General features: G+C 51.8%; 1 protein-coding gene and 1 long non-coding RNA gene across 2 annotated transcripts in view; both read right to left on the bottom strand.

The window, feature by feature from the left end:
* GPRIN1 (G protein regulated inducer of neurite outgrowth 1) overlaps positions 1–9524 on the bottom strand; it is a 10798-nt gene extending 1274 nt beyond the window's left edge. Inside the window, exons 1-3 of the mRNA XM_029941242.1 lie at positions 9320–9524; positions 4004–4130; positions 7–2491 (exon numbers count right to left, since the gene is read on the bottom strand). Coding sequence (XP_029797102.1) covers positions 7–2325 — 2319 coding nt within the window. The 5' untranslated portion in view covers positions 2326–2491; positions 4004–4130; positions 9320–9524. The remainder of the gene's footprint in view (positions 1–6; positions 2492–4003; positions 4131–9319) is intronic.
* Positions 9525–10915: 1391 nt separating this feature from the next.
* LOC115294773 lies at positions 10916–13320 on the bottom strand. Its single transcript, XR_003910129.1, has 2 exons — positions 13228–13320; positions 10916–11428 (listed from the first exon to the last, which is right to left on the bottom strand). It is a non-coding gene; the product is annotated as an uncharacterized LOC115294773 (long non-coding RNA).
* Positions 13321–17067: the final 3747 nt, after the last annotated feature.

Raw genomic sequence — 17067 nt, 5'->3', positions numbered from 1 at the left:
GGGCGCGCGAGGCGCCGCCTGGAAGCTGAAGGCCGGGCCGCCCGCGCCGTCCTGCGGAGACATGGGGCTCACGGCCACCGACACGCATGCCTGTGCGCCCGCCTGCGTTCCCGCGTCCTCGCGCGGTGGCGGGGCACTCGCCTCCCACGATGGCGCCTTAGTGAAGTTGTCGCGAGTCCGTGGCCCCGGAGGGGGCCCTGCAGCCTCTGGTCCCGGGCTTCTCTCAGTCCCAGCGGGCACCGGGTCTTTCTGGCCTGGGCTGGAGGCCGCTGTGCTGGGCGCTGGCGCTGGTTCCAGGAGGCCTCCACCGCTACCGGGACCCGCGGGAGAAGGGCCTGGGCCGGAGGGTTTGCCATCTGACGGCCTGGAGGAGGCAGCCTCCGCCTTCTCCAGAGGCAGAGAGGCCAACTTCCCTGAGGGTGAGGGCTCTGCTTTTCTTGGAGCGTCGACTTTCCCCAGGACCCCAGGCTCCACCTTCCCAGAAGCAATGGAGCCTGCTTTTCCTGAGGATTCTGGCTCCCCTTTCTCCAAGGCCAGCGGCTTTTCCTTCTGCAGAGATGCAGCCTCTGCTTTTTCTGCAGGGCCCTCCTGCCCAAGGGGCTTTGTTTCTGCTTTGCCCTCAGACTTGGGTTCTGCCTTTCCGGAGGCCTTGGGATCCACCTTTATGGAGTTCATAGGATTCCCCTTCTCCGGAGGCACAGGACCCACCTTTCCCTCTGGCACAGTTTCTGCTTTCCCCAAGGGTGCCAGGGCGGTTTTTTCCCCTAGAGTCAGGGGGTCTGCTTTTTCTGAAGACACAAAGTCCAGTTCTCCAGGGGGAACAGTTTCTGTTTTCCCTCTGTTCACAGTGTCTACCTTGCTCAAGGCCAAGGCCAGGGGATCAGCCTTCCCTGAGGCTGTGGGACCCACCGTGCCAGAGGCCATAGGACCTGCCTCCTCTGAGGACAGTGGGTCTGCTTTCCCCCCAGTCACTGGCTTGGCTTTTACAGAGGATGAGGGTCCTGCTGTCCCCATGAATTTGGGATTCTCTGGACCTGAGGGCATAGGGTCTATTCTTCCTTTCAATTCAGGGTTCACCTTTCCAGAAGATGCTGTGTTTGTATTTCCCAGAGAAACGGGATCCACCTTTGTGGAGGACATGGGGTCCTCTCGTGATGATAAGGCTTCTGTCTTTCCCACAGACGTTGATTCTGCCTGCCCAGGAGCCGAGGGCTCTGGCTTGCCTGAGGACACAGGATCCACATTTTTCAATGACGTGGGTTCCATCTTTTCTGAAAATACAGGAACCCCCTGCCCAGCAGACACGGTTTTTTCCACTCTCATAGACATGGGGTCTCCCTTTCCTGAGGACGCAGGATCCATCTTCCCCAGGAACTGAGGGTCCTCTTTTGTGGAGGACATAGTTTCTGTACTTCCCATCGATGCAGGGTCGGTCATCCCCACGTGAGTAGGAGCCATCCTTGCTGAGGACCCCAGAGCCACTATTCCAGGGGAGACTGGCTCGCTTTTGCCTGATGACCCTGTAGTCAGTGTTGCCAAGGATGCAGGATCTGTCTTTCCTGAAGATGCAGAGTCTGTGTTTACCAAGGACACGGGGTCCATCTTTCCTGAGGGCCCAGGATCTCTCTTTCTCAAGGACACAAGATCTGCCTTTCTCACGGATGCAGAAGCCACCTCTTCTGAGGCCATGGGAAGCTCTTTTCCTGAATACCTGGGCTCCTCCTTTCTTGGGAACTCAGGATCCACTTTGGTAGAGGAGACAGGACTCTCCTTCTGTGGGGACACTGTATCCACCTTGTCAGAACACACGGGCTCTACCTTCCCCAAGGATCCAGGATCCTCCTTTCTTGGGGTCACAGGATCCATCCTTCCAGAAGCCATAGGATCCCCTTTTCCCAAGACCGCAGGCTCGGTTTTTACTATAAACATGGGATCTGCTTTTCTCAAGGGCCCAGCATCTTCCTTTCCTATGGAAGTAGAATCTGCCTGCTTTGAAGACTTGGAATCCATCTTCTCCAAAAACATAAGATTTCTATTCTCCAAGGATGAGAGATCAGTTTTCATTGAAGACACAGGGTCTGGCTTCCCAGAGTAGGTGGTTTCTTGTGTTCCTGAGATCAATGTCTCCTTGGTGGCTGCCTCTTGGGGAGAGATGCAGGTCAGGGAGGGGCAGGCCAAGCTCCCACCAGGGCCCTCAGAACAAGAGGCCCCTTCCCCAGCCCCAATGGGGCTGCTGTGTCTAGAGTCCATGCCTGGGCTTTGGGTAGGGGTGTGCCTCAGGAGTGCAGGGCTGGCCTTTTGCTGTGAGGGGCAGGAGTCCCTCATGGCTGAGTTCCCAGCCCCCAGGCTCCCATCCTGTGGGCAGCAGAGGGCTGTGGGCGGAGGTGTTGGGGGGCTGGAGTTCTTTCAAAGAAGCTGGAGCCAGCCTGGGTCTTCAGCACGGCCCAATTGCCCTCGTGACCGTACTTGTGCCCCAGGCTGCTATCTGATTCTGAAACACAGAGAAAACAGACTCAGACTCCGGAAGACCCAGTGGGAAGGAGCCTCTATATTCTCCTTCCCACCTGTCTTCTAGCAGCTGGGCCTCCTCTGGGCTTTTTGCTCCCATCTGGTCCTCTGCTGTCCCACCATATCACTCCCCTGCTTTTCTGCTCCCAGTGACCCTCTGGATAAAGGTCAGACTTTCTAAAATGGGATTCAAGGCTCTTCACAACTAACTTTTCAGCTTATCTACCATCAGCCATGCATCATGCACCCTTCATCTACCTCGTCAGCCCACCCCATGCAGCACACTACCTAGAAGTTATGCTTTTGTCTTCCAGGCCACAAGTCACAAGTTCTGATGCCATAGGGGCCAGGCAGTAATTTAAGCAGGCGGGGTAGAAAACAATAGGGAGGGGCATCTGCGTGGTTCAGTCGGTTAAGCGTCTGACTTCAGCTCAGGTCATGATCTCATAGCTTGTGAGTTAGAGCCCTGCGTTGGGCTCTGTGCTGACAGCTCAGGGCCTGGAGTCTGCTTCGGATTATGTGTCTCCCTCTCTCTCTCTGCACCTCCCCCATGCACACTCTCTCAAAAGTAAATAAATGTTAAGAGAGAGAGAGAGAATATGGAATGGTGGGGAAAGGGACAAGCCAGAGGGTGCATGCTCTGTCTAAAGGGGGTCCCCTCCTCCACCAGCCCGAGTACTGCTCTGGAGAAGTGCGTCCTGGTAGTATCAGCCAGCAGCAGGAAATCCAGAACTTTAATGTAAAATGCCCTAATTCTAGATTTAAGACAACAACAATAACACTATGTGGGTCAAACAAAACATGTCTGTGGCCCACATACATGTGTGTAGGCTCTGGGGAGATGTGAATGGTTTATAGTTGAGGAACATAGTCTGAAATGTGTGCTTTCAAAGACTGCTCTGGGATGGTGTGGAGGCTGGAGGAGAAGGGCTAGCCAATCATTCTTTAATCTCTCATCCTTCCAAGTCTTCATTCATTCCACCCAGCCCTTCTCTGCAATAATCTAGATGAGAGCTGGTATAGTCAAGGGCCAAGGGATAGAGATTTGGCAGAATGGAGAGATCTTGGGGAAAACTGTCAGGAGCCAGCTGGCGGTAGGGGGTGACAGTAGGGGTGACCTGCAGGATTCTGGCCAGGGTGGGGGGAGGTGCGAGGCAGGAGATCTAGGGAAAAACGGAGCTGTGTTTTAGACAAGCTGAGTGTGTGGTGCCTGGGGGACATCCAGGGAGAGGATCTGGCAGGCAGCTGGAGCTGTGAACAACTCCATTCCACTACATTTCAGCAGCCCGAGGGAGCAGAGCACTGGGCTCCTCCCAAACCTTCTCCACCGGCCATCTTTCCCAAAGCCATCTCACTAATGCTCAGGCCAAAAGCTCTAGAGTCACCTTTGACTTTTCTCACACACCCCACACCCCAACCATCAGCAAAACCTAATGCATATTCCTTCGAAATATATCCAGAATATCTCCTGAGCTAAACTCACACTATCTCCCACCTGGATTATCCTGGCTTTTTCCTTTGCTCCAGACAGTTCATTCTCAACACAGCAGCTGGAAGGATCTTAGCAAGATCCAAGGCAGATCATCCCTCTTCTGCTCAGAACCATGTAGTGTCTCCCCATCCTGTGTGAAGCAAAAGTAAACTCCTTACATGTCCCTGCATCTTCTGGCCCCATCACTGATCCTGGCCTTGTCTCCTACTACTTTTTCTTTTTCACTTTTTAAGTTTTTATTTATTTTGAGAGAGACAGAGTCAGCATGAGTAAGGGCAGGGCAGAGAAAGAGAGAGAAAGAGAATCCCAAGCAGGCTTCGAGCTGCCAGCGCAGAGGCCGATGTGGGACTCAAACTCACGAAACTGTGAGATCATGAGCCGAGCCAAAATGAAGAGTTGGATGCTCAACTGAGTGAGCCACCCAGGCACCCCACTACTACTTTCAATTGTGCTGCTTCAGCCACACTGGCTACCTTGCTGATCCTTGGACACTCACTGCCTTGGGGCTTTTGCACTGGCTGTTTCCTCTGCCTGGAATGCCTTCTGTCCTAATATCTTCATGGTCTGCTCCCTGGGACTTTCCCTGACCCATCGTCCCCAGCACTGGGCTCTCCATCCCCTTGGCCTTGCTCAATTTTCATTATAGTACCCATTACCGTCTGGCATGCAATTTATTACTTATGGTTTGGTTCTCCCATTATAATGTCAGCTCCAGGAGGATGAGGATGTTGTCATGTTTATTGATATACCCTCAGGGTTGAGAACAGTGATTGGCATATAGTAAGCAAGCAGCTCCCTATGAATATTTGTTAAATGAAGGACTGAATGATCTTTCTAATATGTTGGTCCAACTATGCCACTCCCTGGCCCCAACCCGTCTTTGCTCTTGCTGGAAAGTAAGCTGGTTTTAATCTTTTTGGAAGGACATTTGTCAATTCCTATAAAAGTTTACAACGCACTTTGCATTTAGGTCAGCAAGCCCACCTCCAGGGATGGTCATGAAGAAGGATCCATGGTGCACCAACGGGGCAAGAGAACGTGGTTGGTGATCAAAAGAAAACCAGGAAGCCAATTCATGAAATGTGAGACAGCCACACGGAGTGCCCCCCACAGCTGTCAGAGTGTGTGGAGTGATGAGGAAGGATGCCCAAGATAAATTAAGTGAAAAAAGCCAGGGACAGCGTGGCTAGTGGGACCCCATGCATGCACACAAGAAAAAGGTCACATACACATATGTGGGTTTATTTATAAAAAAATTTTTTTCTGGAAGGAAACCCATGAAATTTAGTAGCAATTGCCTCTGGGAAGTGAGACCAGGGATCCAGAGGTGGATGTGACTTTCTTTTCTTTTTGTTTTTTTGTTATGCCCCTTTGTGATGCATGAAATTTTGGTTATGTGTGCACATATCACTCTTTTTAAAAATGGGGGAAAAAGAAACCTTAATGACTCCCTATTACTCTTAGGGTTGAGTCCAATTCTATAATGTGCTTCCAATCCCCTGTGTAGTTACTTACCCACTAGGCTTTATCTTTCAGTATGCATTTCCCCAAAGTGCATACAAACACACACACACACACACACACACACACACACACGTACATGCAATGCGTGCACCACAAGCTCTCTAGGCTCGTTCATGGCTTTACAGTCTCTCGCATCTCAGCCTCTGCATACCTTCTTGTCTGGCTCTAATTAAACTTTCAGGTCCCAGTTCAAACACCTCCTCCTCCAGTGAGATTTCTTTGCCCACGAGCTTCCTCAGAATTCCTAAGGCCTCTTCTTCTTCTCCTAGCCAGACACATGTCACTGTGCTGTTTATGCCTCTGGGTCTCTGCCTAGACCTCAAGTCCCCGAATGGGGATACAGCTGATACTATTCACCACTGTGTCCCCCAGACTTTGGGTTATGGGACGTGGGCGGATAAGGGTCATCACCAAAATGGGGACCCTGGGGTAGGGGCCATCTTGTAGAGGACAGTGGGGCACTTGGTTTTGGGGCAGCATCCGAAGTAGCCATACAAAGTCCGGAGTGGCTGGAGTGAAGTTGGAAGGGGGGGCGGGAAGAGGCAGTTCCTTACTTAGCAACTCTATGAGCACAGGCAAGTCCCTTCTCCTCACTGGAGACCCTGGCAAGGCCTTCCCTGCTCCCACAGGGCTGTTGCAAGGATTAGAGAAGATGAGGGGTGTGTGGGACTCTGCTCACTTTGGGGCTGGGCTGTGTACATGGAAGACCTGTTTTTATCTACTCAGCCTGTCAGAGCCCAGCTGTGCTCCCAGGAGGGGGCAGTGGATGGAGGGCCTCCAGCAGAGGCACAAACTTGCAAAATCTCGCCTTCAGACCTGCTCGTTTGCCCCAGAGGTGCGAAGAAGACATTTTTAAAGGAATTAACTGATCAACATTTAAAAATTAGAAAATGTCATGTGCAAAATCAGATTTCCAGATTCTCTCAGAAAACTAAAATTTGGCAATCTGATCATGCTTCCTGCATGCCAACAGTGGCTGCCTGCTTGGCTAGGGGTGCACTCTCCAACGAGCCATAATTTCGACCCCTCCCTGTGGGGTCCTGGGCACTGGGTCTGGCTGCCCATTGCTACTGATCATTGAAGCGTTTTTCCTGTAGCCAGCCTCTCACATAGGCTATCACCCTGGCCTCTAGCCCGCTGAGTTCTGACCCTTGACCTAGATGCTGAGAAGGGTGGGAGGTGACCTCACACACATCAAGCTTGTAGTGTGTTTACTATGTGCAGACCCAATACACCTTCCAGGCAGGTGCTGTGTTCTTATTTTCCAGCAGTGGAAACTCAGAGGCAGGCATGGCCCAGCAGGTAGCATGCCTCTTCTGAACTCTACCCTCCCCAAAAGAGATTGGCTTCTCAGTTCCCAGCTCACAGTTCTCTGACATGGAAGAAGGTCTGGAGTGAGGACAAAGAACCTGGCTAGGGCATTAAAAGATGTGAGGTCAGGTGCCAGCTTGGTCACTGACTTGCTCCATGAATTTGAGTGAATACTTTCACAGTCTGGGCTTAGTCTGTGAAATGGGGGAAGGGGTATAGTTATATCTAGAATTGCTGGCCCAGCCCTAGGTTTAAGATCTGCCAAGACACCGTTCTCAGAGGCTCTGCTGCTCACAGTTCTACTGAGTGCTTCCTGGCTCTTGACGGAGCCTCAGTATCCTTAAGCCACTTCTCCAAGAGGCAGCCCAGGCCTGGGGTGCCCCCTCCTTATGGCCTGCCCTCTCACTGGAACCCAGCTCCATCACTCTCCCCACTGTGTGCTCAGCCCTGGGCCCCGCTCTCTCAGGCTTATTTTGTTATCTGGACTCCACAATGATCTCAAGGGTGGGGGGGGGGCATGATCATCCCATTTTACAGATGAGGACACTGAGGTCAAAGGGAAAAAAAACTTGACCAAGGACACACAGCTGGTGCCAGGGATTGTGGTTCAAAGCCTATTGTGTCTGAACCCAAATTCTGGGTTCTTCCTGCTTGTATCAGCTAAGATTTTGGACACTGATGCTTGGCTCTTAAGGCCCCTTTTCACCTTTTGGGGTCAGGACAAGGGTTGTCCTGATCCCTCGGACCAAGGAAGTATGTCCCAACATGCACACACCCACCAAGATAAGCAGATAAGCCTGCACACTTACGTGGCCTGACTGAGGTAAAGGATTGAAATGATCCCCTCGGAATGTGGGCCGGCTCACCTGGCATGCAGAGGAGCGTATGTAGACTGCATGTGGATGTCTATGCCAGTTTAGGCCAGCCTGGGGAGGCAGGACCTGGCTCCTACCTTCTGCTCAAGAAAAGCTTGGGTGTGTATACATGCAACTTGTATGTGCAGAATGGTTTAAGTATTTTTCTCTCATGGGGGCCACTTGGACCCTGTGTGGGTGCACATGTGTGGCCACATGGCCTTAGGGTCTCAATCATGGAGAGCTGGCCTGGCTATATGCACAGGTGCTTGGGCAGAGGAGCCCCTGTGACTGCTTCTTCCAGCCCAGAGACCTGGCCAGTCTGTTCCTTTTCCTCTAGGATTTCTTCCCTAGATGAAGCCAGGGCTGCTAGGCACCTGCAAACACCTCCTCCCATGGTGACAAGACCAACAAAGGCTTGCAGTAGTTCAGAAGGTGTGAGTGTATGCCTGTGTGTGTCTGACAATCCAGGTCAGCTGTCCCTCACCTTCTCCGCCCCTTGTCTCCTAGTACCCTAGGAGCAGCAAAGCCTCCTGCCTAGGGCTGTAGGGGAGAAAGAGTCTAGCAAAGGGTGATAGCCATTCCTTTTTCCATAAATGGACCCAGACCATCCATCCATTCATCCACAAGAGGGCAAGAGTGGACAATCAGGGGTGTGCATACTTGGGTTGAGTGAGTGCAGGGGATGGGCAGCAAGCTAAGAGATGGAGAGTGTGGGAGAGGGAGTGTGTGCACAGCCTACTCCAGGGACTAAGGGTACATGAGGGATACCATGAGCAAGTGTGAACAGGCAGAAGAAGGTCAGAGCAGGGTGGCTGTGAGTGTATTGTGATAAGGGACTATTGTTGAGTTGAGTGTTCTGTGAGAGGCAATGGCCGGTACGAATGCGTAGCTATGCCCGGGCATCTACGCAAGGCTCCCACTTAGTGTACTGGGTGGGTGCACAGGTGGCTGCATGTATGAGTATTATGGAATGACCAAGGGCCATAGTGTGTGTGTGTGTGTGTGTGTGTGTGTGTGTGTGAAGATCGTGGCCTCACCTAGGAGTGAGATGCCCGTGTATGAACGCGGTGAGTGTGTAATGGGGTGTGTGATGGTGCCCCAGAGTGTGTGCCATACTGAGTGTGCGACAGCGAGTGTGCTCAGTGGTGGCAGCGGTTTCAGTGGAGCCACTCGAGCACAGAGCTCGCTCCAGGGGGCAGATGAATCAACGCGGGCGGACCCCCTTCCCCGCGGTGGCGGGAAGCGCCCCCTCCCGCACAGCCCTGTCGAACAATGCGGCCGCACGCGGCAAGGCTGGGCGTAGGGTCTGGGTCCTACACACAGGGCAGGCTGGCCCTCATGGTCCCTCGAGTGCCCGGCCCAGGCTGCGGGACCCGCCCCCGCCCCGCCCCACCCCAGCGAGGAGCCTGGAAATGGACACCCGCCGCCCCCGGCCGCGCGCTCGCACACACACACACACACACACACACACCGGCGCACGCAGGACACACGCCTCGTACGGTGCGCGAGCCCCGCCACCCAGGTGGTTCGAGGACCCTGGACAGCGGCTCCGGGGCGGCCGAGAGCAGAGGAATGGGGTCGACGCCGCCCGCCTGTAGCGGGCAGCAGGTGCGGGCTCGGCACTTACCCTGTTGTGCCACCGCTCGTCTCCTTGGCGCGCTGCGCTCCAGCTCCAGCCGCTGCCGCCGCCGCCCGAGCGGCCTCGGCTGCCTCCGGCGAGGCTAGCGGGCGGACCCGCGGACTCCGCGCTGCCGTCCCCCGCGCCGGCTCAGCGCTCCCGCCTAGCGCCCCGCCCCGGGCATGCGCGCTGGCCGACTAGCGGCCTCCGAAGCCGGGAGAGGGCGGTGCCGGCGAGGACTCGGAGGCCGGAGAGAGGGAGGGGCGCACTTCGCCCCTCGCTCCTCACCGAGGTTCCGGGTCTCCTGGGTTCCCTGCCCTCCCCGACCGGGTTCCCATTTCACAGACCGGGAGACTGAGGGGCGGGGCAGTTGCCAATTTGCCACGCGGGTGTTGAGGGCGGGGCGCGCTGCTTGTCAGGTTTCACTCAATCCAGACCCGCGAACACCCTTTACTTGTATTACCGAGGAGGAAATTGGGACTCAAAGAGGAAAAGCCACTTGTCCAAGGATACGCAGCGCCTGGAAAGGGACCCAGGTCGGCGTGATCTCCGAGGCCCACCTGCGCGGAAATTTCCCGCCTCCGCCTTGGCCGCACTTCCGGCCGTCTCTCCCCGCACCGCGCCCCGCCCCTGCCCCTTTGTCTCGCCGCCGCCTAAGCTCCCACGAGTTGAGGCGACACGAGTGGGGTGGGAGAGAGGCGCCTTCGATTCCCTCGCTACGGGCCTCCCCAACCAGGGTGCCCGCCCACTCTCTGGTCTGTGCAAACTCGGTTCTCTTCCCTCTGGGTACGCTTGAGCAAGTTGTTTCACAATTTTGAGTATCAGTTTCCCAATCTATAAAATGGGAGTCACGTTAACCATCCCACAGTAGTCTTGGAAAGATGAAGGAACCTGAAGGAGCTTGTCAGGGGCTTCCAGATGAATATGAGTTGCCAAGGACATGAGGCCTTGTCACCCCCCCCCCCCCGCCCTTGACGTTTCTTTGCAGAAAGATAGTTCTCTCCTCTTTGACTTCTCAGAGGAGAATAAATAATTCTGTAATTGCCAAGAGGTGATAGAACCTTCTCACCTGCACCTTGAAACCACCTATTAAAAATGGTAACAACTAATGTTAATGTAACGCTTATTTAGGAGCAGACACCATTCTAAGTTTTTGTTACAGATGTCATATAATTTCATTTTCCAATCACTTAGGAGCAAGTTAATATTTATATATTATATTCCCATTTTTCAGGTAAGAAAACTGAGATACTGATAGGTTACTTGTCTGTGTTCACACACCTAGTTGATGGTGGAGTTAACTCCTGAAACCTCACGCTAAACCCGTACTTTCTATTCCTCCTACTTACCTAGTGAACCGTAAATAACCGTGATCTTTTTAACAATTATTTTAAAAATCCAGGGGCTAAATGAAGAAAGTCTATCGAACCGGCGTTTTCAGCCACATCCCGGAGAAGCAGAAAATCTCGGGTCAGGGTACAGGACCAATTTTCAGCACCACGGACAACAACCACACAAGGGCTGCTTCCTAAGGTTTCAGGCCCTGAAAATTGCTCATTCAATGCCCACAAGAGCACTTCATTTCACAATTTACAAACCCTATTCTACATTCATCGTTTCATTTTATTCCCCTCCAACACTTTCAGGTAACCATTACTGGCCCCATGATACGGATGAAGACATTGAGTCTTGGGGAGGTTTATAAGACATGAAGAGTGGCAAGAACCAACCTGTGACCTAAAAATCTCCCTCTGGGGCAGGGTGAGGATGGATAGGAGTGAAACCAGAACATGAGTAAAGAAGCTGTGAAGTTGTCTGGGTGACAGATGATGATGCCTGAACCACGGCACTGTTTGTTGGGATGGAGGAAGGGCCAGGTTTGATACCTATTAAGGGGGAAAGTCAACACGTCTTGGTGATGGAAGGTTGTGGCTGTGAGGGGAGAGAGGATTCCGTTGCTTCTCTGAAGTTCTGCTTGCAGAGCTGAGTGGATGGAGGATAGATACCTGATGAGCCCTTGGAAAGAAGGATCTTGTGATCTTGTGGGGTGACCATGCTGAGACGTCTGAGTCCAGACTTGAGCTCTGGTGTAGACTAGGCTGGAGACAGACCAGGTTTCTGGTGATGGAAGTCACAAGAGGGGTGTAAGTACATGAAGGGAGAGTATAGACCAAATAGGGTGAAACAGGGTCCCATATTCACCCTGAACACCAACATTAAGGTACCTGCTAGGAAAAGACTGCAAAGAAGAATGAGAAACAGTAGTCTGATAAACCAGAAGAAACTCAGGAGAATGATGTCTCAGAAGCTAAGGGAAGAGAATGTTCCAGAAGGAAGGTAGGTCAACTGCATCAGGAAGACAATATATAGCCTGAGAGATGATCTCTGGACTTGCAAAGAGGGTAATGGAAATTTAATGAAAGCACAGTGAGTGGAGTGGTGGGGGTGGAAGGCAGACTAGGCTGGGGGAATTGATGTATAAATTGGAATAAAGAAGTAGAGAGAGCAAGCAGATGACTCTCAGCAAATTTGGGCTTGAAGGGAGACAGGTGATATCATACTCTCTAGAGTGGGATATGATGTTAAGTTGAGGAGATTTGGAGGCATTTAAATTCTGATGAGAGAAGCCAGTAGTGAGGGAAAGGGAAGATGCCAAGAAGGAAGAGCATAATGACGGGGCCCAGATGCTCAGGATGGAACAAGAGGATGGGATCCAGAGTCCTGGGGCAGCTCATAGTCCCTGAGATGAAGACTGAGGGAATATGGTTTATTTGGGAGGTGTATAGACACCAGCAGGGCAGTGGAAAGGTGACCCAGGAGGGGAATCCAGTAAGAGGTGGTTATTAAGCCAGGTACCCCAGTGGGTGGATGAAGCTTAATCCTGCAGGAAGTTTTAGAAAATGGGGTAAATGTACACCTCAGATTCCCCGTGGCTGAGGGCAGAGGAGCTGGTGTATTTATATCCCAGCACCTGGCAGACATTGATGAAGGGCCAACCCATGGAGCCATGTGTTAATTTCCAGTCACTTCTGGCTCACAGTGGATAAAGTGGGCTCCAAAACCCAGGGGCAGATTTTTGACAAAGATTCAGGTACCACCTGTTGGGAGTCTTGCCAGTGAGTACAGAAATGGTAAGGGCATCTGAAGGGATGTGGTCAGAGTCCAGCTGTGTCTGCTACATGGGCACAGTCAGGGCCTCCTTCCATCTGTGCCCTTTATCACACTCTCCAACCACTTATTAATATAAACATGGTTAAAAATGAAAATTTCCAGACAACAAAACAAAACACTTGCTAAGACAGAATGAAAGCTCAAAAAGCGCATAGAAGCAGGCAGTGTGGGTTCAGATCCTGGCTCTGACAGCTACTGGCTATGTGGCTTTGATTGAAGTCTGTCTGAGCCTCAAATTCATCATATGTGCTTCAGCTCTTAGAGCTCTGAAGAGGATATAGGGATAAAGAAAATCACCAAGCACTAAGCATAGTATAATGCTTATGGTAGATGTGAGGATTGTGGCAAGCTCAGCTCTGCACACCGTTTTCTGACAATAGCACCTCCATTTTCTTTGGGGAACCACCTTCCCATTTCGGTCCATGTAGTGGGGTAGGACGGGCCTTACTGCCAGCTTTAGGAGTGGGCAGTGACCTAAGCCTGGCCAACAACTGTGCAGTGATTTGTTCTGGGGCCCGGGCCAGAGTACAGGACCATGGCCAGAGCAGCTGGCTCTCACACTTTCCTGGAGTTTTGGAGACTGCTAGGTTGGTACATTGTCTACCTGGAGCTGCTAAGGGGTCATCTTTGTCTCTGTGTGAAATGAATCTGCCCGGGCCTGGGTTATGGCTCATCCTGGGGTTTGGGCTCATCCTGTGAAAACTAACATGGTCACCACACCTGTGTGAGTGTGTGTGCGCACGTACCTCGGGTTGATTTGCTGCTGGGAAGCCACACACACTCGTACGCACCAGAAGATAAACAAGTGCCTGCAGCTTCTTGGCTGGCGCCCAGGCTGGGGGTGGAATAAACAATCCCAGTGACTTTCTGAAAAGCAAGCGTGTGTGGCAACAGGCACCATGGAGACAAGCAGACTGTACCAGAGCAGAGATGGCAGCCAACCCCCAATTCCATGCGCGCGCACACACATACCCCTCGTGCCCTCTCTCATATTCATATCATGTTCATAGCCACTCCATCAAACACAGTCCCCGTTTCAGGCTCATTCCAGCTTTGCTTGAGGCTAAACGTTTTTGAGAAAGTCTGAGATTCCCAATACAACAGCATTCGTGGTTTCTCACTTCCTTTGCCTGAGCACTGGTCCTGGTCTAGCCTGAATTTCAGCAAATCATGGCCTCTGGGGAAGGTATGATATGTGGCAGGGGAGGGGGGAGGGGTGGAAGAAGGGGGTGGATCATATGGCAGACAGTGCCATATAAACCCACTTTCTGAAGAGTTCTTATCTTTGCTTCAGAGACAAACACATAAGATCCATTCGCCCAGTCCTTTAAGAAACTCTCATCCAGACCCCCTACCCACCTAGGCTTGTACAGACACACCTCAGTATAAACACTCAGATGTGTGTCCGTCCTCATGTAAGCAACGTATAATCCAATATTCCCTAGATGACGATGGTGGGGTAGTGGTGCACTCACTGGTTGCCTAAATGCTTTACAGTCATCGTCTTGCTACGTTTAATACTTAAGAGGGGGTGCTGGGTGGCTTATTTGGTTAGGCATCTGACTCTTGATTTTGGAGTTGGTTATGATTTCACAGTTTGTGAGATTGAGCCTCATGTTGGGCTCTGTGCTGACAGTGCAGAGCCTGCTTGGGATTCTCGTTCTCTCTCCCTCTCTCTGCCCCAAAATAGTAATTTTATTTTTTAATAATAAATAAATGTTTATTTATTTTGAGAGAGAGAGAGAGAGAGAGAACATGAGCAGGAGAGAGGCAGAGAGGATCTGAAGCAGACTCTGCACTGACAGCAGAGAGCCTGATACGGGCTCCAACTCACAAACCATGAAATCATGACCTGAGCCGAAGTCAGAGATGTTGGGTGCTTAACTGACTGAGCTACCCAGATGCCCCAGTAAATAAACACTATAAAAAATACCTAAGGAAAACCATCTGAGATTGATATTATTATTCCAATTTCATAAATGAGGAAACAGAAGTTCAGAGAGGTTAAGTAACTTGCCAGGGTCACATAGCTAGAAAGCGACAAAGCTGGGAGCCAAACTTCTGCCCACACTATTAGCCCTTCTTCATTTAGTCGGATATATGTGTGACACTCCATGAATGTACAGGCACACACACACGTACGAAAGCCCTACTTCTTCAGTTAGCCCAGATAGATGTCCATGGGGTCACCCTCCCCACCCCAGCCTCCTCAGATGTGTCACACCCAGGCCCTCACAGCACTGCCCTATGTTCACAAGAGCTCCTGGACTAGGCACCTCCGAGCAGTCTGCTGCCCACATAGGCCCACTCCCTCCTTCAGCACACCCCCTCCCCCTGGCAGCTGCAGGCCCCGGCCCAGCTGGGGGCGGCCCTGGGATTTGGATGGGTGACTCAGGCTGAATCATGGCCCAGCTGCTCCTTGGCAGGCCTCTCCCCAATTCTGCCCAGAGAGCTTGTTTTGAAGGCAAAGGTAGGCCTGGGACGGGGGAGAGGAAGAAAGGGACACAGGGGATAGAGACAGGGAACAGGGCACTTGAGAAAGGAAGAGGAATCAGGCACCGGGGGCTCCATCCTCCGCTGCTCAGGGGTTTGCAGGTGCTCTCAGGGGGGCCCCACCCTTGTCCTGCACTCTGCCAGGAAAAGAGGCCCTTCTTCCCCAACGCAGGCCGAGGGCTCCCTCTCTGATCCCAGGGCCCGCTTTGGTTCCCCTGTCTCACCTCTTGGCCCTGATAATAACAAAGGTAACAATATTTACTAATCTAAACTTTTAAAAAATGTTGTTTTTAATGTTTATTTATTTTTGAGAGAGAAGGAGTCAGAGTGCAAGCAGAAAAGGCAGAGAGAAGGAGACACAGATCTGAAGCAGGTTCCAGGCTCTGAGCTTTCAGCACAGAGCCTGATGTGGGGCTTGAACCCACAAACAATGAGATCATGACTTGACCCGAAGTTGGACGCTTAACCGACTGAGCCACCTAGGTTCCCCAACATTTACTAATCTAATTGATCACTCACATATTACAGAAATCCATGGTTTGCAAAGCACTTTTTCATCAGTATCTCATTTAATTCTCTTATTAGTGCTATGGTGGAAGTTAGTATCCTTACTTTTCAGCTGAGTAAACTGAAGCTCAGAGAGGTTCCATGAACTATCCAAGGTCACCTGCTTGGTAAGATGACAGAGCCAGGAGCCAAGCTGAGGCTTCCTGGTCCAATCTGTGGAAGATAAGTGTTAGACCAGAGATGAGCCACAGCTGGTCACAGTGGGGCACGGTGGGAATATGGTAGGGGGACTGTGCCATGGCATAGTGGGGCCATGGTGGAGGCATGGTGAAAGCATGGTTGGGGCATCAAAAGGGGCATGGTGGAGTGACATGGGAGGGGGCCTTGTGGAGGTCATGTCAGAGCATGATCAGTTGCTTAGAGTGCAGTGGGATCATGACATTTTCCTCTACCTCTCTGCAATTCATGGATTATGTTTTTTTTTTTAATACTTAAAATTTTTCTGTTCAGTGTTTCAGGCCAATATCCCAAGTCTAAAAAAATCCAGAGCCGTGGAGTTTCTACTGAGAACACTTCAGCTGTGGGTCCTTTGCTTATTGAAGCCTCAGTTTCCTCATCTGAAGAAATGGGAGCAGGCCTCCGGCAGGGTAGGCTATTGAGAGGCACAAGTGAAATGACACACATCATGCCCTTTAGAGGCTGTGAAGGACTTCACAAAAGCTGTTTTTTTTGTTTTTTTTTTTTTTTGTTTTGTTTTTTTACACATTTTGATTTATCTTTTACAAAACAGCTGTGGGTGCTGGGCAGAGGGTGGAGTGGCTTTCTGGGAGCCTGGGGGCGGTGCTGAGAGGGGGAGTGGGTGACAGCTCTTCCTTCCCCCCTGCCTGGGCTCAGGCCTGGCCTTCCCCCACCCTCAGCCCAGAGCCAGTTTCTAGGCAACAGGATGGATGCAGAGATGGTTCGGAGGGGAGAGAGCTATAAATAGGGAAGGGAGAAAACAAAAATAAAGTTCCAGGGAAAGCTGTGGAGCCACATTACTAGGGATGGGGGTGGGGAGACCGGGAGGGAGGCAGGCGAATGGTGGGAACACCAGGACAGCCCCCAGCCCTTCATCAGGGGAAGAGGGCAATTTTCAGATTAGCCAGCCAGCAAAGGCCCTCCAAGTGCTAACATGGGTGCAGTGTGGGGTTGTGGGGCTCTCTGTGTGTACAGCTGAGCAGGATAGGGGTGAGGAGGAGAAATCACTTCTGGCTGGAAGGTTAGGGGAAGATCAGAGTTCCACAGGCAGAGGTGAAACTGTCCAGGTGGAAGAAAGAGCTTGGGCAAAGGTAGGAAGGTGTGGGTCAGGTGTGGTGGGCTGACCAACAGAGAGGTAGGCCCTTCCTCCCCAGCTCTTCCCAGCCAACCTCCTTTTCATTAAGGTTTCAGCCCCAACCTCACCTTGGATGCATGATCTGACCACCCCAATTTAACACTGGTCACCACCCCCTAACTGTCAGACTCTATTACATCACTCTGTTTTATGTTTGTCATGAAACTCAAAATTATCTTATTCCAAGTATTTGTTGATCCAGGGAATGTGAGCT

Source organism: Suricata suricatta, chromosome 6, assembly GCF_006229205.1.
Source record: "Suricata suricatta isolate VVHF042 chromosome 6, meerkat_22Aug2017_6uvM2_HiC, whole genome shotgun sequence".
Lineage (NCBI taxonomy): Eukaryota > Metazoa > Chordata > Mammalia > Carnivora > Herpestidae > Suricata > Suricata suricatta.
The sequence above is the reverse complement of the archived record's forward strand: the minus strand, read 5'-3'. Positions and strand labels throughout refer to the sequence as shown.